Source organism: Euprymna scolopes, chromosome 11, assembly GCF_053919585.1.
Source record: "Euprymna scolopes isolate OS-2025 chromosome 11, ASM5391958v1, whole genome shotgun sequence".
Taxonomy (NCBI): Eukaryota; Metazoa; Mollusca; class Cephalopoda; order Sepiida; family Sepiolidae; genus Euprymna; species Euprymna scolopes.
The window spans coordinates 146,958,147-146,981,772 of NC_136492.1; the positions used below are offsets into that span (position 1 = coordinate 146,958,147).

The window sequence follows — 23,626 nt, forward strand, 5'->3', positions numbered from 1 at the left end:
TTTTTTGAAAAAATAATATTCATAAATTTCAGTTCACTTAACACACGTTACTTCTCGTATAAAGTTATCGAACTTTTCAAGAAGAAAAAAGTAAAACAATTTAATTTTCTATAAATCATGTCATTTATACATTGACAAAAAAAAAAAAACCAAAAAAAGACGCATACGTTTTTGTTTTTGTTTTATTTTTATTATCCGTTAAGTCATAAAATACACTTTGAAATCAACTTATCATGTCATTAAGAAACTCGCAGACCATCATGGAGATTACGCGTTGCTTTCTACACCACCTCTTCGTACTTTACGGTCAATAATAATATTCCCTGTGAAATAATAAATGTTAATACGATTAAGAAAAAAATAAATGAGTGTTCTCTCTTCTTACGTGAAAATAAAAGTCATTGAAATATTATTTCATATTCTTTAAATCAATAATACAAATGTCACTTCATTTTCAAATGGGTAAAGTCGGAATTTTTTTCCTTAGCGACATCAGATTAATCACCAATAAGATATCATTCATCTTAAAAGTGTGTGTAAGGTGATAACAGACGTGCAAATACGAATATGTTATTATTATATTGATGATAAAGGATGATCCTAAATATTTTCTCTATTTCAGGGACCTATTGGACCTATTGGACCCCCAGGTGTTCAAGGAGTTCGAGGTTATCCTGGGCCTGAAGGTTTACCCGGCCCAAAAGGAGATAAAGGACGAGCTGGTCCGCCAGGTCCTTCTGGTTTAAAAGGAAACAGAGTAAGTAAAACACATCTTTATGGTATATTTAAGAAAATAATATTTTAATAGAATAAACAATTGTGTTTATGTGATGCCCTGATTGTTAACGTTGAAGGACTGAGACATACGCATTCATACAATATGTAATCATACGATATGTAATCATACAATATGTAATCGTACAATATATAATCATACAATATGTAATCATACGATATGTAATCATACGATATGTAATCATACAATACGTAATCATACGATATGTAATCATACAATATGTAATCATACAATATGTAATCATACAATACATAATCATACGATATGTAATCATACGATATGTAATCATACAATATGTAATCATACAATATGTAATCATACAATATGTAATCATACGATATGTAATCATACAATATGTAATCATACAATATGTAATCATAAATATGTAATCATACAATATGTAATCATACAATATGTAATCATAAATATGTAATCATACAATATGTAATCATACGATATGTAATCATACAAAATACAATCATACAATATGTAATCATACAATATATAATCATACAATATGCAGTCATACAATATGTAATCATACAATATGCAATCATAGGAGAAGACATACCAAAGAAATAATTGAATATATAACATTTTAAAAATATTAGCAATGATTATGATTTGCATAAAAATAGTTTCAAATTCCAGCAACTGCAAATGAAACCAAAAAGGTAGTTACATGCAACTGCAGTCGATTTCTCAAAAGAAGTTTAGTATGAAAAATGTAAACATAGAAATTCGTGAAAACACATCTTTTTGGGGAGGGTCAGGGTTTTTAGATATATTTATAACAATATCATTTTTAAATATATGTATAACAATACCATTTTTAGATATATTCATAACAATATCATTTTTAGATATATTTACATCATTTTTAGATATATTTATTACAATATCATTTTTAGATATATTTATTACAATACCATTTTGTAGATATATTTATAACAATATGATTTTCAGATATATTTATAACAATATCATTTTCAGATATATTTATAACAATATTATTTTCAAATATATTTATAACAAGTTTTGAGAAATCAGTTTCACTTTCATGGATTATAATGCGAAGACGTAACAGCCACTGTCTAAGAGTTAAGCAATCTGTACACGGCTAAATGACGTGATCCTGATCAACATGGAATCTTAGAATATACTATAGTAATAATAAACAGGCAGAGTTAATGAGATTATGTTTTTACAGAAAGTACTGAAGTTATGATTAATTATGGCAACTGTCTGTTATCAATATTATTACTTTCATTTTGTTAAGAGTTCATATAGTGGGGAAGATCATCATAAAAAGAAACCTTTCTGCTAACAGAAAATTTGTTCAGACGTTTCCGAATATGACATTTTCTTTCAGGATTTCTTTTATATAACTTTTTAACATTTTAACATTATTTAACATTATTTTAATTAATTTAACATTTTAACATTATTTAACATTATTTTAATTAATTTAACATTTTAACATTATTTAACATTATTTTAAGTTACAAAATATTTAACTCAATGATTTCATAACATTATCATCCAACAGCTATAATCTATAATGGGTCTTTAGAAGAGTTCCATGAAATTACAAAGCACTAATATTTTGAGGAGTACCTTGCCTGTTAATCTAATGTCACTTTGTATTAATAATTTGAAACATTTTCGCAATAAATTTCCCCGGCAACCCTGATACACCATGAAATATCATGCAAATACCATGTAAATATCACGATATACCATGTAAATACCATGCAATTACTATGATATACCATGGAAATACCATGTAATTACCACGATATACCATGTAAATACCATGTAATTACTACGATATACCTTGTAAATACCATGTAATTACCACGATATAACTTGTAAATACCATGTAATTACCATGAAATATCATGTAAATACCATGTAATTACCACGATATACCATATAAATACCATATAAATATCACGATATACCATGTAAATACCATGTAAATATCACGATATACCATGTAAATACCATGTAATTACCACGATATACCATATAAATATACACCAGTTAACCCTTTATGACCTTGTTGAACTAATTCGTTCAGTCGTAAATAAATGAATATAACTGCATAAATAAAGTGGGAATTCATTCAAACACACCTTGTACGTATTAGTTCAGTATTTGAGTAGATGCCAGATATCTCCAGATTGCAACTGTCCATTACTTACATTCAGTATGCCGCCAACTGTCTCAGAGAGTGGAGGATTTCGTTTGTTGTCATAAACACACTTTTCAAGCACTATGGATAATAATCAAAGGTAATTTATGAAATGAAAAAATCCTGCGGTAGTTTAACTATTGAATTTCATATTTTCCCCCAGTTTGAAGACAATCATAGTATCATTATCCTTTAAATACACTAAAATTAACAATAAATATTTTTTAAATGATCTATATCATAATTCAGACCATGTTGTCATCTTATCATGTAATAATTTAATTCATTTTTTATATAAAAACGTTCAATTTTATACAATTTTTAAAAAAACATTTTGTAAATGTTTACTTACTTGCTTTTTTTTAAAGAAAGAATAATTCGCCCACCAAGAAATTGTAAAGAATTCTAAAATGTTCATGACATTCTATTTCTAGGGTAAAATTGGCCTTCCTGGTTTTGCTGGTGTTAATGGAATTCCTGTAAGTATCGTTTATTTTTTAACAAATTCTTCAGACATATACTTTGCAATTGCAGACTTCATGAAACATTGATTATTATGAAATAATTAAGATATTTAAAGAATCAATACAGATTGAGTTAAAAGATTAATAACTGCTTTTGTATTCTTTTCCGGCTTTGAGCATTAGACTGTCAACGTGGATTTAATAATGATCGACTTTAGAATTAAAATCACTGTATTTTATGGAGATCCCCTCAAGTGAATAAAAATAACCCAGTTTAACCTTTTAAAAGTTTAGATACTTATAATAGGTACCGTTTTTGCAAAAAAAAATATATATATTTCTTTTAACATTTTCTTACAATGTAAACACGTGAAATACACTAAATCCTTTAGACTGTATTTAAAAATGGTTATCTCTTCAGTTTCTTTTCAACCCAATTTAAAAGATGAGTCTTTGTTAAATCAAAGCAAATCTTTAAAATAAGTCTTTACTGATTTAAGATGAATCTTTCGCTAGTCTTGCTTGTTGAATAATGAATGTTTGAATGAAACACGATTTTTTTTTTCTCTTTTAAGGGTATTCCCGGTCCACAAGGTCCGCGCGGTCCAGCTGGTTTAGATGGTTGTAATGGTACCAATGTAAGTAAAATTTTGGATGTTTCAATTCATTTCAACTTTTTCCACTAAAATAATCTGTTCTTCAAGGCAAAACATGGAAGCGAATAATTAGAAAGAACTGCAAAAAATAGAATTTGGAGACAGTTGACCCACTGAACCATGAGAACTTGAGAGTTTACTTGAAAAATACTTTCAAAATGACGCTTGAATCTTGGACAAGAAACGTGCAGTTCAATGAATATAATAATAATAATAACAATAAGAAGAAGAAGAAGAAGAAGAAGAAGAAGAAGAAAAAGAAGGAGAAGAAAAAGAAGGAGAAAAAACAGTATGCAAGAAATTTTGTCTTAACTTTTTATTGAATGAATATTTGATTTTTCATATTCAAATTTATAAACCTTATTTAAGGTGCAATTTCGCATGGAAAAATATGTAATTTGTTGTTAATAGACGAATGTACATGTTGAAAATTTTCAAAAGTTATTCCCAATCGCTGGAAGACTTTTATAACTCAGCAAAATTTAAAGAAGCACTTCAGTTAGTATTTCACGTACAATACAACGATTGTGTAAACTATATATAACAAAACGAAGGTTATTTCTTTTGAAGTATTTAATGACAACTTTCTAATGAACATTAAGCATAAACTTGTTTTTACGATTCTAACAGATTTCAATCTCAAATTTATTCAATAAATACATCATGCAATATTCGGGAGTGACAGTGTGTGTCTACGGGCTTAACGACACGGATTGAAGATATGTAGGGAAAGTTCGAATTCAGTTCGTTCCACAGAAACATTTTTATCAAATCTATATTCAACATTGTGTCTATACTCCTTAAAAAGAGGCAAATAAAATAATAAAATATTTGACACAAAATATTTAATAGAGATTAGTATTTAATGCAAAAAATAAGCACAAATTTAACCATCAATTTATCATTAAACACTCATTCTAATTCAACGGGCTATAACTTTTGCCTCTTTTCTTTAAGGGGATAAAAAGTCTAGTCCTGAAAAAAATTATTATTAATGTTAATCATGACAAAATATTTGCCTGTTTTTAGTTGTAGAAGTTAAGTAACGGTGAGTCAGTACCAGGGGGGGGGGGCTGTAAACACCAGGTACTGAGAAGGGCGGTGATATCTGCAAAAACTAATGTCATCAAAATCAGATTGCTAACAACTGTAACATGAGAAGCCTTGCACTAAATACATGATTAGATCAAATGAACACTCATCCTCTTCTTTACTTGCTTGTCGGCCTTATGTGCTTACATCTTAACTGTTATGTAAAATGCATTAGAAATATTGTCGGCCACGAAAAAATTCTGTAATTTTGTAATATCTCATCCAAAATGGCGGACGACTGTGACATCAATTAATTGTCTGCTATTTTAAATCGTTAAATTTCATTAGATTTCGTTAGATTTAGGATCCATTTATAAAAAAAAGCACTGATTTACGATAAGAAACTATGTCTTTTTCTAATTTTGTTATGAAAATACAATCAGTTTTTTTTTTATAAATGGATCCGAAATATAACAATTTAAAATAACACAAAATAAATCGACCTTACAGTCGTCAACCATTTTGGATTAGAAACTACAAAGTTACTGGAAATTCTATAAATTATAAGACTTGAAGGAGGAGATTTTGTGGAGAGAGTCAATAAAAAAAATGGAACCAAAAAACTAAGACTACAGACACGCTAAGAAGAATCATCTCTTTCAGGGTCAGCTAGTGAGCTTTGACTGCACCTCTTTCATCTTAGATTTGGAGATCATATGCAGGTGCCAGTAATATGACAATGTCTAGATTATTCCAGACACTAAATTAAACAAAAATCCACTCCAAAAATTCTTCTCGTAAATTCTTTGAGATCTGTTTTAGATGCGTCTGAGCATCTTTTTAAAAGGTTCTGTCCGTCAGTCTGTTACACTTAAGTCAGTTTTGAACTAGTTTTCTATAACTAAATGTATATATCGTATAAACCATGCTTGGTAAATATGCGACCCGTGGTCCATTGTAAGCTTATTTGCTGCCTGAATAGACAACAACTGTGAAAAGAATTGGAGGGGTTGAAATATCAATATACTAGTGATGTCGGAAAAGTAGTGAGAATGTCTCATCCTCGCTTTATGAAATTCTTTTTTGACATTGAATTCACTGATTGGAAGTTTAGAACGTCATGGACATAACGTTGTTGAGTTATCAATATCTTTATTAGCAAACAAGTTGCAAGCGATGGCATTATGAAAAGACGGATTTACAAGTTACTGATCATCACTTGTCATCTCTAATAAAACTTTGAACTTCACAGAAATTTCAGCTTTACATACTAGAAATTGTTGACAATAAGAAGTGTCAAGAAAAAACATGAAAAATCTTGGAATGCTTGTTCACTTTGAACTATTGTAATTGATATGCATTGGATTTGTTGCTGTTGCGTTCAAACACAATTAAACCATTAATTTAAATTGATGTTCTATTAAAATAAAGAACACATTTATATCTCATATTAATTTCTTTCGTTATATTTTGTGTTAAACTACATATACCTTATACTTATATTCTTGAATAGGGTCAAACTCTGTCATGTGTCTAAATTAAAAGAAAAAATATCTATATTATATTCCTCTTACGCTGTCTGTCTTTTTGTCTGTTCATCCATTCAACTTTTTTCTCATAAACTACTGAGTCGATCTGGCTGAAATTATGTACGAACCTTTCTTATGATAAGGTACAGCGAACTAAGTATTGTGGTATGCGTTCGACGCACAGTTGGGATTAGTATTTAATACAAAAATCAGCACAATTTCAATCACCAATTTATCATAAAACTCTCATTCTATATCTCAACAGGCTATACTTTTTACTCCTATGGCCCTTGTGAAACTCGGAGTTTGACATATTTTATTTCAAATATGTTCAACACATGTGTATAACAAGCTCTGTCACTTAATCTGCCACGCTTAAGTTTCAAAAAGTTTTATCATCATAAAACGTGCATATTGAATGGACGTATCTTATTTACATAAATCCAAGCATGTCTATAAAAAGGCCTTGTCCATCAATGGATCGTTCATTTTGTCACATATTTGAAATAACATTTTTGTTGGTCTGTCATGCTTACACATACTGAGAATATTTGCTTTTGTTTTTCTTTTCAGGGTGAACCTGGTTTGCCTGGAGTTCCCGGTACTCCTGGAATTCGAGGACCTCCTGGATTTCCTGGTAATCCTGGTCTTAAAGGTGAATCTGGCTTAGGATTAAAAGGATTAAAGGTATTTTATTTTTATTTTTTATGTTTTAAACTTATTGTGTTAGAATTTGGAAAAATTTATTTAAAAAGGGTGATATAATTTTGTGCTATTGGAAATCGCTCCAAACAATACATGCAGCTATTCGATGTAAGTGTTATGGAGAGGCAAGATGCGAATGGACTCATGTCTGGCCGACAAAAACGTAACCCGGGAATTGTGATGACCTGGAAATGATGTACCTATTTACTATGCCTCCCCACGGGACAGAGTTAGACACCAGGGTCGTTTTGTAACGTGGAGAAAAGGTACAACAATAAAAAATTGTCTCAGTCATGAAGGACTGATCCTCCACCGAAAGAGAACAAAATTGGAAGTGCAGCATCTGAAGAACAGATACTACACTTTGATCTTGACCAAAAGGTCAAGTTCCTGGAAATGATGTAATTCGATCGTGGGTCAGACAAAAAGCAAACGCCAGGCTGGTCAAAATATGGATCAATGACGTCAATTGGTTTATGGGTTACCAGGTCGAGGAAGTCCATAAAAGTGAGATGGTAAACAAAATAAAGCAGAGACGGAGAAAAAGACACAGGCGACGAGGAACTGCCTGTCACGTTCGCAACCCACACCTCTCCCACCACCTCCTCCACCGCCGCATGGTGTATTCATATGAATGGTTAAATAAACCAAGTCTGTTTTATAGCAAAGTGTCTCGTTATTCATTGATTAATGAAATCAGTTGTCATTTCAATCTAGACGATTTACAACAAACATATGTACAACTGTCAACATAAATGTCAAACGCACTATCTCTCAGTCTATCTATCAAGATATTCAAAAATCTCTTCTAGTTGAATTACAGGCTTGGTGCTGCTGAAGTAGTATGTACCCTGTCTCTAGATATCTCACTAAGACTCTCCTAAGACGAATCCGTCTAGAAGAAGGAAAACTCTGAAGCTAAACCTAAGGGGAGAAAGGCCTCTCCAGTCTTGGATGACAACCTTCCCAGAGCTGGTGGGTCAAACAAATTACCGGTCTGCAAACCTAAACTGCTTAAGGAGTAGATAGGCATGGTCTATCACCCGGCTTCCATACTCCTTCTTTGTCTATTAGCCAGGTGTAGAGGTCGAACCACTGGGAGTCGACAGAAACACTCGGTGGTCGATCTTGTCTTCTGGCTAGGGCAATGAACGCCGTTTTTGCCCACTCTAGACACATCCCAACCCTTAAACTGGGCACTTGGGAGTACTTGAATACCGTAATGCCAGTGCAAGCAGGTTGGGTTGACCATCATCTGATGGGTTGAGGGTACCGGATAGACAGTTCCTGGCTGCTATTCCCGACTGGTAGTACAGGTGCCCTAACTCTTTGGTAGTGCTTACAGCGGCTGCTCCATCAACAGCTGTATAATATTAGGATGTTTGTAGTGCCATGTCGTGCATGGAAAGAGACCCTGCACTCGTCCCCGGTGGGCTATCCTCAGGCTACAACCCTAGTAGATGGAGGGACAGCTGATGGTCTGCCTGTGTTGCATGTCTGGTGTTCTGCATAACCACTTGCTCAGCATCCCTTATCTAAAGTGAAACTCTTAAAAATAAAAATGACAATATATTAAAAAAGTATGCTAAAACCAGGCCAAAACTCAAACAAAAATAACCTGCTTTTCCCTTGAGGCTCGCATTTATGAACATCTGTGGCCTTAGAACTAATTTAAATGATATTGAAGCATTTCTCCTAACAAACACCCCGGATATCTTAGCACTAAGTGAGACTAACCTACACTCCTCCATCCCTTCTAACTCCTTTAACATGTCTGGATATCTTCCACTCTGCCGTAAGGACTCTGACAGACATATGCATGGGCTTGGAGTCTACATTCGAAACACCCTCCCCATGACTAGAGAAACTAAACTAGAATCGGACGATCAAGCCTTTATGTGCTTTAGACTTAACATGCAACACAACATTAGCTACTTTTATTTTCTCTACCGCTCTCCCTCGACCCAGGACTGTACTCTAATAAACAAAGTCCCTGACAGCACAGATACAGCACTTTCCCTCGACACTAGCGCACAAGTGCATGTATTTGGTGACTTCAATGCCCACCACAGCAACTGGCTTGGATTTTCTACTTACACAGACACAGCTGGTACCACAACACGTAACTTCTCTATATCTCATTCCCTATCACAGATGGTTACGTTTTCAACCCGTTTCCTGGACCAGCAAGAACAACATGCATTGCTTCTAGATCTGTTTCTGACCACAGTTCCCGATGACTGTGTAATGAATGCCCACAGCCCTCTTGGGAACGCCGATCATGCAGTGGTAATGGTTGAAATCGCCATAAACTCTAGAGCCAAAACTGAAGAGACACTGGTCAAAACAACGAGATTTTATAAAAAGGCTGACTGGGAAGCCATAAAGGATCTCATCAGGGACACCCCATGGCGAAATATCTTTTCACTTCTTGCTGAACATTGCACAAATGAAACCATTGAATGGTTCAAAACTGCAATTAAAGCACATATTCTCACATGCAAATTCTATAGCAAACCCCACTCTCCCCAATGGTTCACTTCAACTTGTGTAGAAGCTAGAAGTAACGTTAAGAAAGAAATAGCGACAGCTAAGAAAGAATTTACTGAAACCACCAATAAATGAATTGAAACACAGAAATTACGAACCCGTGACTTCTGGAAACTCTACAACAGTGTAGTAAATAATTCCCCTCCAACTCCACACTGGACTCTGCTAACCACCCCCTCCCTGACTTTCCTTTGCAGACAGACGCCACACTAGTCGATCTGAAAATCACCCCTGTTCAGGTGCATGCTATCATAAGAAAGCTTGACACTGCAAAAGCATGTGGACCTGATCTCATCCCGGCTGTTCTATTAAAAAAGTGCGCCGCCAAAGTCGCTCCAGTTCTCTCCAAACTTTACAACGAATACTTTAATGAATCTTGCTTTCCTGCCTGCTGGAAAACTGCTTCTGTAGTGCCAGTTTTCAAGAATTCTGGCGAAAGAACTGACCCAGTAAATTATCGTCCCATTAGCCTCCTCCCGCTTTTCGCCAAAATATTTGAGACCATAATTAACCAAGCTCTAGACCATCACCTTACAGATGCTGAACTTCTGACTGACCAACAATATGGATTAAGGCAAGCCCGTTCCACAGCAGACATTCTAACTGTAATCTCAGAACATATATACCAGTCACTGCACAAAGCGGGGGAGGGTAGAGCTGTAGCTCTAGATATATCTAAGGCTTTTGACAGGGTATGGCATGAGGGTCTTCTCAAGAAAATCAGATCATACGGCATCACTGGAAGGATGCATAACATAATTAGATCTTTCTTAGATAAGAGAAAAGTCCAGGTTGTCCTTGACGGTCATACATCTAAACAATATGATATAAATGTGGGAGTGCCTCAGGAGTCCATCCTTAGAACTCTGTTATTCCTAATATTCATAAATGACCTCCCTGAAAAAATTGTCTGTGAGATGGGTATGTATTCTGACGACACCACGCTCTATAACAGACACAACAGGAAAGCAAATGAACACATATCTAAAGAAATGGCAGAAACACTAGAGGAAGACCTCCAATCCGTAGTGGAATGGGGACAAAAATGGATGGTCACCTTCAATGCTGCCAAGACTAAACTTGTTTCCTTCAATAATTACAAGAACCATTCCCTACCGCCAATAGCTATGGCCAATGACTCTTTATCTGAAAGTACATCTTTTAAACTCCTTGGCTTAACGTTCACAGGAAACATGAGTTGAACAATTACATTGAGAACATTGCCAGGACTGCTGCGAAGAAGGTAGGTTCTCTCTACCGTGCTAGAAAGCTATTAACGCCTGAAAGTGTCCTATACCTCTATAAAGCCACCATAGGCCCATGTATGGAGTATTGTTGTCATATTTGGGCTGGTGCATCTGCTGCTAGTCTCTCGCTCCTAGACAAGGTTCGAAAGAGTCGCCAATCTGATAGGTCCTGAACTGTCAGCTAAACTTCAGCATTACATTGATGAAATGTCACATCCCTCTGCCCGTTCTACAAGTACTTTAACGGTGAATGCTCTGACGAACTGCAAGCACTTGTGCCCCCCTCGATGTAAATACCCCCGACAAACCTGACACGTAGCTAAATCCCACCCCTTTACAGTAGAGATCCCTAGATGCAAGAAAGCCTTCTACTCCAGTAGTTTCTTCCCCAGAACAGCTAGACTTTGGAATTCCCTTCTGGGTCCCTGCTTCCCCGACTGTACTGACATGCAGAAGTTCAAGTGCAACGTGAACCGACATCTTGCTGCCCAACTTCCTACACAGTAATCCTGATGCTTATGTCCCTGATAGTAGCCCCTTACAACAAAGTGGCAATGTGCCTTGTTTGGAGTGAAAATGTAATAAAAAAAATACAGAATATACATCATCTTAATACCACCCAGTATATAACATAAGGAGCTAAAATACTATTTCAAGATACAAAACTAGACAACAATAAATGTTATATGGATAGATTCCGACCACGAAAACAGCAATCCTTTCCGCTTCGTCAGAAATATAATATGATTTGAACTTTTAATTTCAAATAAAACATTGACATATGTAATATGCAAAGACTAATCATTTATATGCATTAAAAAAGAACTAAAACAATACTTGATATTTATCATAGTCGTATCCTAGAAATGGATTTGACAGCCAGTCTATGACATTGACTTCCGGTAATAAAGAAATAAAAAAAAAATAAAATAAAGGAAAGCCTCGCTCAACAGATGTAATTGGTAAATAATCGTAATATAATTGAAAATTTCTCTTAATATTGTCATATTTTATATGCTAACTTGTGTCATAGTGTTTCCTACAAACCCCATTGATATAGCCTTCAAACAAATACTTTTACACTATACACAATACTTCAAGCAAATTACAACATCCTTCAAATTGAAATTAATAAATAATTATTTTTAAAAAAAAATTCTATTCTGATTTCAATGTTTGAAAAGTTATTGTTAGTTTAAGTATTTCAATTCTATCAATTTGATAAAATATTTTGTGTGTGGAATAAATAAAATGGTTGCAAGCAAATTAAAAATTTCTGTATTCAATAAAGATTGTTGATCTTTATAAAAAAAAATATAAAAAAATATTTTATTGTTGTTACAAATATTTAAACTTAATTATAAAACCAATGCATGTTTCTTTCTTTTAAAAATCTGAGCATAATCATAAACTGTAAATTTTACTTTCAGGGTGAACCTGGAAGACCTGGTCTTGGACTTAATGTAAGTTGAATGATTTTTATAGGAAAATTCCTTCCGTTTATTCATTGATTCATATTGAAGAGGTTTGTATAGACCACTAAGATCTAGAAATGTTTAAAAAAATCATTATTTTTTATGTAATTTAAAATTGATATTTTAATTGAAAGATAATTGATATTTTTAATTGATTGAAAATTGATATTTTACATTGGAGAAAAACATTTCAGGAAAACTTATAATTATTTAGATGAAAGAAAATGAAGATTTTAAAGTTTGAGGACAGAAAAATTATTAATATAGTTTAGGACAGAACATTTCTGAACAGTAATGATTTCAAAATCACATTGGATAATATTTAAAAGCATGTAAACTTATGTTTTCAGAATAAATCTCGCAAGAGAATATTGCATTGTAAACACATTAAATCCGTAAAACGAAAAATTAATTAAAATTAATCTCAAGATAAAACACATCAACTACTGATTTTGTTTTAAAAGACAAAATATGTTGGAAAAAAAACTTGGATGTCTTTTTAAACAGTAATTTATTCTATTTTTCTTATTCTGAGTGTTTAAATATGTTTGTACTTGGAAGTAAAACTCTTTGGTATAATTACAATTTTTCTTTTATAGGGCCCCCAAGGTCCACCTGGCAAGCCTGGTGTACCCGGACCAACTGGACCTATTGGACCAAAAGTAAGTTCATCAACATGCAAAAAAAATTTTTTTGCCTTTTGTTTAAAAAACTCTGCATCTAAAATTCTACAGTTGCTTCCCTTTTTGTAAACTCTTTCATTAATTCACCTCCTTTCATCGAGGTTAGACATAAGGAAATATGAGATTTTGAAAAGTCAGCACACTAGAAGAAGCACACTTTAGTCTAAAAAAGGTCTTGTACTGTCAGCATTTCCTGGTATGGATGCCTCAGTATTTATCTCCCTTCCTCTGTGGGAAGGTGTGGCATGAGTTCAGAAGGTGGAAAGAATAAACCAGGATATAAGAAGTGGGGCATTTTAGCCCTTTATAAATTGCCTGAGCAATTCCACCTGCATTCTCTGATAAGAGCGTTTCAGACAGTAAATCATGAACTAATTCTTTTCCAAAATGAGGAGGCAATCCCTAAGAGAGTGGACCTCATAGAGTTAAACAGAACAAATACCATAGCTTGGCAAAAAAAAAAAAAAAAAAAAAAAAAAGAAAAAAAAATGCCACCACCGTCATAGTGGCTCAGTTTCTGTTGGACTTATTGTTAATTATAGATTGTTGACTGGGATTATTGGCGTAAGAAAAGATATGGTTGTCTTTGGATTACTCTAGTAGGGGCGCCTCATGTGATTTGCAACAAACTTTATCTAAGGATGCAAAGCCTGGAATGGTGACCGTTCTAGGACTGATATGAGCAATGCATTTTCTCATCCTTACAATCTGTTTTTCTTACAGAAAAGACGTTGCAAGTCTATCTTTGCTCTATCATTATTTTCATGACAATTTTCAATCGATGATCAACCCCACCCTGCAAAGTATTCACAACAAACACTTGTCTAGCTACAACCACTGTCAACAAGTTCCTCTATTCTCTATCTGTGTCTAAAAGTATACACAAATTCCATGATCAAAGTTTCTTTCCTAGAACTGTTCACCTATTGAACTTTATACCGCAGGCCTGCTTTCCAGCTGATTGCATAGTCAATTTCAAGACCAATGTAAAGAAGGTCTTTGGTGAACCGTCCTCTTAAATGGACTCTCCTGTTGATTTCGATGTATGAGCTCCACGACAACAACTAAGTTGTTTGGAATCCACGCAGATGATTTGTTTATAGTGGTGAAGTCTTTGTGTAGAACCAACCATTCTTTTTGGTATTACTGCTTGGAATTGTCGGTGCAATGGCTGCCACAAGACAGAGCAGACAGTAGATGACAGAAAATAATCATATTAAAAAAATATCTAGAACTACTTAAATAATCAAATTAAAAAATTCCTTGAGTGGCCTTTCAGTCTTGATAAATGGTGACTCCCTTGTAAAAAAAAATTAAAAGAACTACGCAAGCTGTGCCAGGTAACCATTGCTTATTTATCATCATCATCAACATCATCATTAGCATTGAATTTTATTCACAAACTAAAAGGAAAGAAAGAAATCAGCAATCAGGTTAAATACCAATATTGTTAACGACTTCAGTTTTGTTTCTTCTCTGACAAGCTTCTCTCTCCCTCTCTCCCTACGATATGTTCTTTTATAATTACTTGATGGCAATTAAAAATTTGTACGGCACAATCACGTTGACACACAAGTTCTCGCCAGATCACCGAAGTTAAGCAGCGTTGAGCCGGGCCAGTACCAGATGGGTGACCATTTGGGAAGGCTAGGTGCTGTATGTACCTTCTGGGACGATTGGGTGTGGGGCCAGCACCTTCACCTTGTAAAAAGAACTCAGTCGCTACAAAAGCATCTACAAAGTTGTAGATGGCCTATGCTCCTCCAGAGGCTCAAGACTCGGAGGGGGGGGGATTAAAATTTCTCTCAGCCGCAGACAATTTCATAGCGTTTAAATATGCTTCGAATTTGAACAGCAACGTTTTTCACAAATGGGAAATTTTCTTGTTAAGTCATCTGAATGTTCGCCACACATTTTTCTCCTTTTGAAGGTGTTGAAGAGAAACAACAATTTCTTCGACGTCTTCTCCACCTGAGCTTGTGTGTCATTCGGTTAATGTTACTTCAGGTTGCAACATCCTGCCCTCTAATGTGAGGAAATGCTCTTAGTGTTACGTGATGAGGACCGTGTTGGGGTAGAAAACTTTAAGGACTCGGACAGACATATGCATGGACTTGGAGTCTATATTCGAAACACCCTCCCCCTGACTAGAGAAATAAAACTAGAATCACAGGGCCAGGCCTTTATGTGCTTCAGACTAAATATGCAACACAATATTAGCTACTTGTATTTTCTCTACCGCTCTCGCTCAAACCAAGACTGTACCCTAATAAACGAAGTCTCAGACAGCATAGATATAACACTCTCCCTCGATACTAGCGCACAAATACATGTATTTGGTGACTTCAATGTCCACCACAGTAACTGGCTAGGATTCTCAAATCACACAGACGTAGCTGGTAGCGCAACTCATAGCTTCTCTATATCTCATTCCCTATCTCAGTTGATTACATTTCCGACACGTTTCCCAGACCAGCACGATCAACATGCCTCACTACTAGATCTCTTTCTGACAACGGTTCCCAATGACTGTACAACAAATGCCCACAGCCAACTCGGGAATGCTGATCACGCTGTGATAATGGTAGAAATCAGCCTAAATTCTCGCCCTAAAACTGAAGACCCACTTCTCAAAACAACAAGGTATTACAAAAAGGCTGATTGGGAAGCCATCAGGGAGCTCATCAGAGATGCCCCATGGCAAAATATCTTTACTCTTCCAGCGGAACAGTGTGCAAATGAGACAACTGAATGGTTCAAAACTGCTATTGAAGCACATGTTCCCGCATGGAAATACTATAGCAAGCCCCACTCTCCCCAATGGTTTACTTCTGCTTGTGCAGCTGCCATTTGTCAAAGGCAGCATGCGTTCCGCAGATTCAACCGACATAAGTCCAGCTCAAATAAACAGAAGTTTATAGAAGCTAGAAATAATTGTAAGAGAGTGATAGACACAGCTAAGACAGATTACTCTGAAACCACCAGAAAGCGCATCGAAGCACAGAAATTAGGAACCCGGGATTTTTGGAAAATCTACAACAGCGTAGTTAACAATGGACAGTCAATTATTCCCCCACTAACAAACAATCATGAGGTTGCTTGCACGGAAACTGACACGGCTAATCTGCTTGCCAGTCGGTTTGCCTCAAACTCCACACTGAACTCGGTACACCACTCACTCCCTGATTTTCCTCTGCGAACAGACGCCACACTTGACGATTTGAAAATCACCCCTTCTCAGGTACATGCTATTATAAAAAACCTAGACACCTCAAAAGCATGTGGACCAGATCTCATCCCGGCTGTGCTATTAAAAAAATGCTCTGCCGAGGTTGCTCCAGTTCTGTCCAAACTTTACAATAAATGCCTTAACGAATCTTGTTTTCCCGACTGCTGGAAAACCGCCTCTGTGGTACCAGTCTTCAAGAATTCTGGTGAAAGAACTGACCCACTAAATTATCGCCCCATTAGCCTCCTCCCACTTTTCGCCAAAATATTTGAGTCCTTAGTTAATCAAGCCCTAGTCCAGCACCTAACAGCTGCTAAACTCCTGACTGACAAACAATATGGATTCAGGCAAGCCCGTTCAACAGCAGATATCTTAACTGTAGTTTCTGAACGTATATACCGTTCATTGGATAAAACAGGGGAGGGTAGAGCGGTGGCCTTTGATATATCTAAGGCTTTTGACAGGGTATGGCACGATGGTCTTCTAAGGAAAATTAGATCATATGGAATCACTGGAAGAATTCATAATGTAATTAAATCCTTCTTAAGTAATAGAAAAATCAAAGTTGTCCTCGACGGACGTACATCCAAACAATATGACATAAATGCGGGAGTGCCTCAGGGGTCTATCCTTGGACCTCTATTATTCCTGATATTCATAAACGACCTCCCTGATAATATTGTTTCGGAGATGGGTATATTTGCCGATGACACCACTCTCTATAACAGATATGAGGGGAAAACAAATGAACACATATCCAAGGAAATGGCAGAAACACTAGAGGACGACCTCCAATCCGTAGTGGAATGGGGACAAAAATGGTTGGTCACATTCAATGCTGCTAAGACTAAGCTTGTTTCCTTCAATAACTACAAGAAACCTTCTCTACCACCAATATCAATGGCCAAGAACACATTGCCTGAAAGTACTTCTTTTAGACTCCTCGGCCTAACGTTTACAGGGAATATGAACTGGAATATAGATACATTGAGAGCATTGCCAAGGCTGCTGCAAGGAAGGTTGGCTCCCTCTACCGTGCTAGAAAACTACTTACGCCTGCCAGTATCCTATACCTCTATAAGGCAACCATTCGCCCATGTATGGAGTACTGTTGTCACATCTGGGCTGGTGCATCTGCTGCTTGTCTCTCGCTCCTGGACAGGGTTCAAAAAAGAGTCGCCAACCTGATAGGTCCTGAACTGTCATCTAGGCTTCAACCTCTGTCCCATTGACGAGATGTTGCATCCCTCTGCCTGTTCTACAAATACTTTAATGGTGAATGCTCTGACGAACTGCAAACACTTGTACCTCCCCGACATAACTACCCCCGACAAACCCGACAAGCTACTAAGTCTCATCCCTTTACAGTAGAGATCCCTAGGTGCAAGAAAGCCTTTTACTCCAATAGTTTCTTCCCCAGAACTGCGGGTCTTTGGAACTCCCTTCCGGGATTCTGCTTTCCCAACTGCAATGATATGCAGAAGTTCAAGTGTAATGTTAACAAACATCTTTCTACTCTTCTCCCTTCATAATGACCCCGCTAATTAATTCCCTAATAGTAGCCCCCTGCTTCAAAGTGGCACTGTGCCTTGTTTGGGGTGAAAATTGAATAAAAAAAAAAAAAAAAAAAAAAAAAAAAAAAGGTCAGAAGTCAACCCCAGCAAAATAGAAAATCAGAATTTAAGTGTTGCATATTTCAGAATCAAAATCGTTTAATCAGTTACCTCTATAAATTATACGTAATGCTTCAAATAAACTACACCACTTTCTTACACATATACAGAGTGAATCGATAAAATTGTCACCCTAAAGAAAACAACACTACAGCTTTATTTTAAAACTTTTATTGAAAATATCAATTCAAGTAACCTAACTATGTAGTAAAACTGATATCTCTTCAATGTAGCCGCCTTCAGTCTCAATCACTACCTCGATACGGGTCCGGAACTAGGAGCATGCTTTTTCCACAAGCCCCGGCAGGAGCTCGCAAATACTCATATGGTGGCGATCAGGCTGACTTTGGTGCTGTGGGAGGTCATGTTGGTGATATTCTTGATGTATGACCAAGTACTTCAGCAGGTTCAGGTCGGGGAAGGAGGAGGACCAGCGAGAGAAGGGTAGAAAGTCATAGGACTCCTTCTGAAATAAAGTGTTGAATTTTCATTGGAAAAATGTAAATTTTTTAAATCAATTCTTTTTAGGTTTAAAGGGTTAAAAAAATAATTTACTAAAAAAATTGTTTAAAATTTGTCGTTATTTGTTCTATTTTATTTTGGATTCATTTCATTTATAGTGTATTTTTAAAATTTGCAACTACCATGGAATTTCCATAGAATTTCTGCTAAATTGAATATGTCATAATATTGATCTCTTAAAAATGTTTCTCTTTTAATAGATGGTTCATTTTCCCATATGTTTGTTTTGATTACAGGGTTATAAAGGAGACAAAGGTTCAAGGGGTTTGAAAGGTCATAAAGGTCTTTCTTTCCAAGGCAACGTCGGTCCACCTGGACCTCCTGGACCCCCCGGGCCCCCAGGACAAGCAAATCAAGATTACAGAAAGAAACCAGGAGAGAGCTTTGAACTGAAAGGACAAAAAGGAGAGAAAGTAAGTAATTTTGCATTACTTGGATAACTGTTCTACTCTTGGTTGTATGCACAACATTTTGGCTGATATAACCTCCGACCTTCTTCAGGTGCATCTTTTCGAGCTTAGTAACCGTTTTATTTGAACTTAGGAATCTTTATATCGAATTTGAACAACCAAGATGAGAATAGTTATCCAATAACCAAGTTGATCAATCTGCATAGAAAAAAAAATAATAAAAATGACACTTTACGTTATATTAGCATTAGGCATTAAGCCTAAAAAAATATGTAAAAGACGAGTTATTTCCCTTGTCCTGAAGAAATTAGAGTTATTTGCCCTTGAAGTGTGGTAAACCACGACAGTATGATGATAAACTAAAGTTCTTCATAAACATTTAGATTTATCATTTATCATTTTGCAATGAGTGTTGTCTAATTCATTTTCCAAGTTGTAAATCTGTTAAATGAATGTTTTTTAGTTTATTTATTGTATGTTATTAAACCGATGACAGCAGTATTTAACAGAAGTAACAATTGGTGGTGACCCTTCCATCGATCTAGTAGATATCTCACTGCTGTTGTAATACCCTACCTATATGAGAGCCATGTACGTCCTATGATGGAGTATTGTTGCACATCTGGGCAGGAGCTGCTAGAAAGAACTTATCCTGCCTTGACAGAGTTCAAAATAGACTCCATAGCCTAGTGGGGGATGCCCTTTTCTCTTCCCTGCAACCTCTTTCTCACAGAAGAGATGTTGCGAGCTTGTCCCTGTTTTATCGTTATTTTCATGGTAGTGCTCGTCTGAGCTCCAATCTATGGTCCTCCCTCGCTAACCATTCATGAGAAACACTCATCTAGCTGAAAACACTATCAAGAATTTCCCCCACTCTTTATCTGTGCCTAAACCTAAACGTAGATTTCATGAACAAAGCTTCTTTCTTAGAACTGCACGTCTGTGGAATTGTCTTCCGTTTGCCTGTTTTTCAGCTGACTACAATATAGTTGTCTTCAAGTCCAGTGTAAACAAGTTCTGGATGAGCCGTTCCTCTACACTTCTAACAATTACTATGATATTGTCCCTTTGACTACTGTACATTATAACCTTTATCCTCAAGTGGCCTCTGGGCCTTGATAAGTGGTGATTCCTTTATAAAAAATAAAACATCTTTTACTCTTTTGTCTTTCTTTTTCCCAACTAGTAATTTCATAAATTTCACATAATGAGTTGATCATTCAGTTTCAATTTATTTTAACTAGTATTGGGACGATTCATCGAAATCAGAAGTCGGAAAAATCGGAACTTTTGTGTTGGTTGGAATTGGTAAAAAAAATTGTGCTTATTTTCCGATGTCCAAAATGATTCTGCTAATTGTTTTCATTTTTGTTGTTGTCTGTTTGTTTAAAACAAATTTTTCTATTGCTGGTATTAATGATAAACTGGTAAATATTTATTAACTTTAAACTGGTAAATATTTATTAACTTTAAAATGATAAATATTTATTAACTTTAAAATGGTAAATATTTATTAACTTTAAAATGATAAAAATTTATTAACTTTAAAATGATAAATATTTATTAACTTTAAAATGATAAATATTTATTAACTTTAAAATGATAAATATTTATTAACTTTAAAATAATAAATATTTATTAACTTTAAAATGATAAATATTTATTAACTTTAAAATGATAAATATTTATTAACTTTAAAATGATAAATATTTATTAACTTTAAAATGATAAATATTTATTAACTTTAAAATGATAAATAGTTATTAACTTTAAAATGATAAATATTTATTAACTTTAAAATGATAAATATTTATTAATATTAAAATAATAAATATTTATTAATATTAAAATGATAAATATTTATTAACTTTAAAATGATAAATAGTTATTAATATAAAACTGGTAAATATTTATTAACTTTAAAATGATAAATATTTATTAACTTTAAAATAATAAATATTTATTAACTTTAAAATAATAAATATTTATTAACTTTAAAATGATAAATATTTATTAACTTTAAAATGATAAATATTTATTAACTTTAAAATGATAAATAGTTATTAACTTTAAAATGATAAATATTTATTAACTTTAAAATGATAAATATTTATTAATATTAAAATGATAAATATTTATTAATATTAAAATGATAAATATTTATTAACTTTAAAATGATAAATAGTTATTAATATTAAACTGGTAAATATTTATTAACTTTAAAATGATAAATATTTATTAACTTTAAAATAATAAATATTTATTAACTTTAAAATGATAAATATTTATTAACTTTAAAATGATAAATATTTATTAACTTTAAAATGATAAATATTTATTAACTTTAAAATGATAAATAGTTATTAACTTTAAAATGATAAATATTTATTAACTTTAAAATGATAAATATTTATTAATATTAAAATGATAAATATTTATTAACTTTAAAATGATAAATAGTTATTAATATTAAACTAACAGGGAAACTAAATTCTATAGATTAACCCCCACACAAGCGTGTTTTTATGTTTCCGAAAATATACGCACATATTATTGGGTTTTTATCGTATTCCAAAAACAATAATAGTAAACAAAACAACCCAGGAGCAAAATATTTAGAGGTTTAAAAAGAATCAGAATCGGTAATTGTATCAGAATCGAGAGAAAAATATCGGAATCGTCCCATCACTAATTTTTAAATCTTTTTGTAATGACCTTTTCTCTTGAATCATTTCTTTGTTACAATCTTTTTACTCTCTCTTTACTCCAATGGTATCACTAATGGTTCACTACCAACTTCTGAACAACTTCAATACTCTTGACATCCAAATATACTTTCTCCACATCTGAGTTCTCATCCATTTCCATTGTCTTACACTTGTTTCACATTGATTAAGAAATAAATACACAATTTCATTTCAACCTTGATTAGAAAAAAAAATTTTTTCATCACATAAGTATAGCTCTCTCTCACTTCATTATAACTACTTCATAAGTGCTGCTCTCTCATCTATTAACTCAGCTATCAACTTACATCAAACAATCTCAAACACAATTAATTTTTTTTTTTTCTCAATTGTTTTCAGGGTATGACTGGTTTTGAAGGTCTCCGCGGAGAGAAAGGAGACCAAGGACCCCCAGTGAGTATCATGCAGCTATTTCCAACTATTTTATTTAAAACCAACGAATATAAATGTTTTTGTTGTATTTTTAAAGTTTTGTTTATTGTGTAAAACTATTGCCTTTCGCAAAATGTTGATTTTTAAATTTGAAAATAGTTTTAAGTTTCGGAGAACAAAAACCATTTATGAATTATGAAAATTAACAGAACGACTTCCTTGAACATGTTCCATTTGAGGATAACAAGTGGGTTTGCTAATTGTAGTTTTGAGAACGCTAGATAGAGACCTAATTATTCGTAGAGATTACAAAATAGATGTCAGTTTGCATAAGTGAGTTTATTATAATTTATGTTGCTTTTTACACACTTTACGTAACTATATAAAATTTCACAAAAAAAAAAAAAACTTTCAAGGAACTCTCAAATATTGGAGGAAGTTTATTTTGATTAATAAAAAAAAGAAGAACACTTCACCTCTGCTAAACTGACTTTCTTGAACAAGAAAGATACTTTCCAGAACAACCGTTTTTTTTTTTTTGGAAATCCCATAAGAAGCAGACTATGTATCTCTTTGTTGTATTTGGAATTGTAATACCATACTTTGGGGTAATCGCGCCAAATCCGGGAGTAATTTTGCCAACTAAAAAAAGGTGCTCTTTATATGCGTGGTTATCAAAAGAGCATTTGTAGCTAGTTGGTGCAATTACCCCGAACTTGGCGCAATTACCCCAAAGTACGGTATATATTTCATTGAATGCAATAATTGTCTAGTTTGGTTTATCACTACCTTTAGCCAAAAAAAGATGGTTGTTCTTAAACAAACGTAGTTTTGCCTTTACTGTACAAGTTAAAAATAACAAAATCACAAAGTTTGATTGGATTCATATCCTACACCTAATGTTGAAGTTGCATTAAGTGAAGTGGCTTATAAAGCTTTTCACAAAAATGTCACTAATTACTAATCAACAATAATTTCAACGAAATAATGATGATAAATACAACAATAGCTAATCTGGAAAAGAATGCCATGTGGCATGAAAATGGCAAGCGCCGTATTTCATAGAGAAATCGAACAGGTTTTAGAAGAAAATATGACAAATACATTCTGTTAGCAGAACGATATATGAAGAGGAGTTAATAATAAAAATGAAATAAGAAGAAAACGCGGGAATAAATGAATGAATAAATGTGTAACCAATAGTTGTAAAGTATTAAGTTTGAAATTATTTCAAAAGAAGATGTATCACTAGAGAAATACTAAAAATGTCTCTACATACAAATTTATAACAACTTAAATCCTTTTTGGAAATGATAAATCTTTATAGGCGATATTTACC

At 33.9% G+C, this 23,626-nt stretch overlaps 1 protein-coding gene across 1 annotated transcript in view; it reads left to right on the forward strand.

Annotated features, from left to right (window-relative positions):
* LOC145288105 (uncharacterized) overlaps window positions 1–23,626 on the forward strand; it is a 269,577-nt gene that overhangs the window by 184,129 nt on the left and 61,822 nt on the right. Inside the window, exons 4-11 of the mRNA XM_080136163.1 lie at window positions 623–757; window positions 3,428–3,472; window positions 4,033–4,095; window positions 7,248–7,361; window positions 12,607–12,639; window positions 13,251–13,313; window positions 18,995–19,171; window positions 22,255–22,308. Of these exons, the coding sequence (XP_079992289.1) occupies window positions 623–757; window positions 3,428–3,472; window positions 4,033–4,095; window positions 7,248–7,361; window positions 12,607–12,639; window positions 13,251–13,313; window positions 18,995–19,171; window positions 22,255–22,308 (684 nt within the window). The remainder of the gene's footprint in view (window positions 1–622; window positions 758–3,427; window positions 3,473–4,032; window positions 4,096–7,247; window positions 7,362–12,606; window positions 12,640–13,250; window positions 13,314–18,994; window positions 19,172–22,254; window positions 22,309–23,626) is intronic.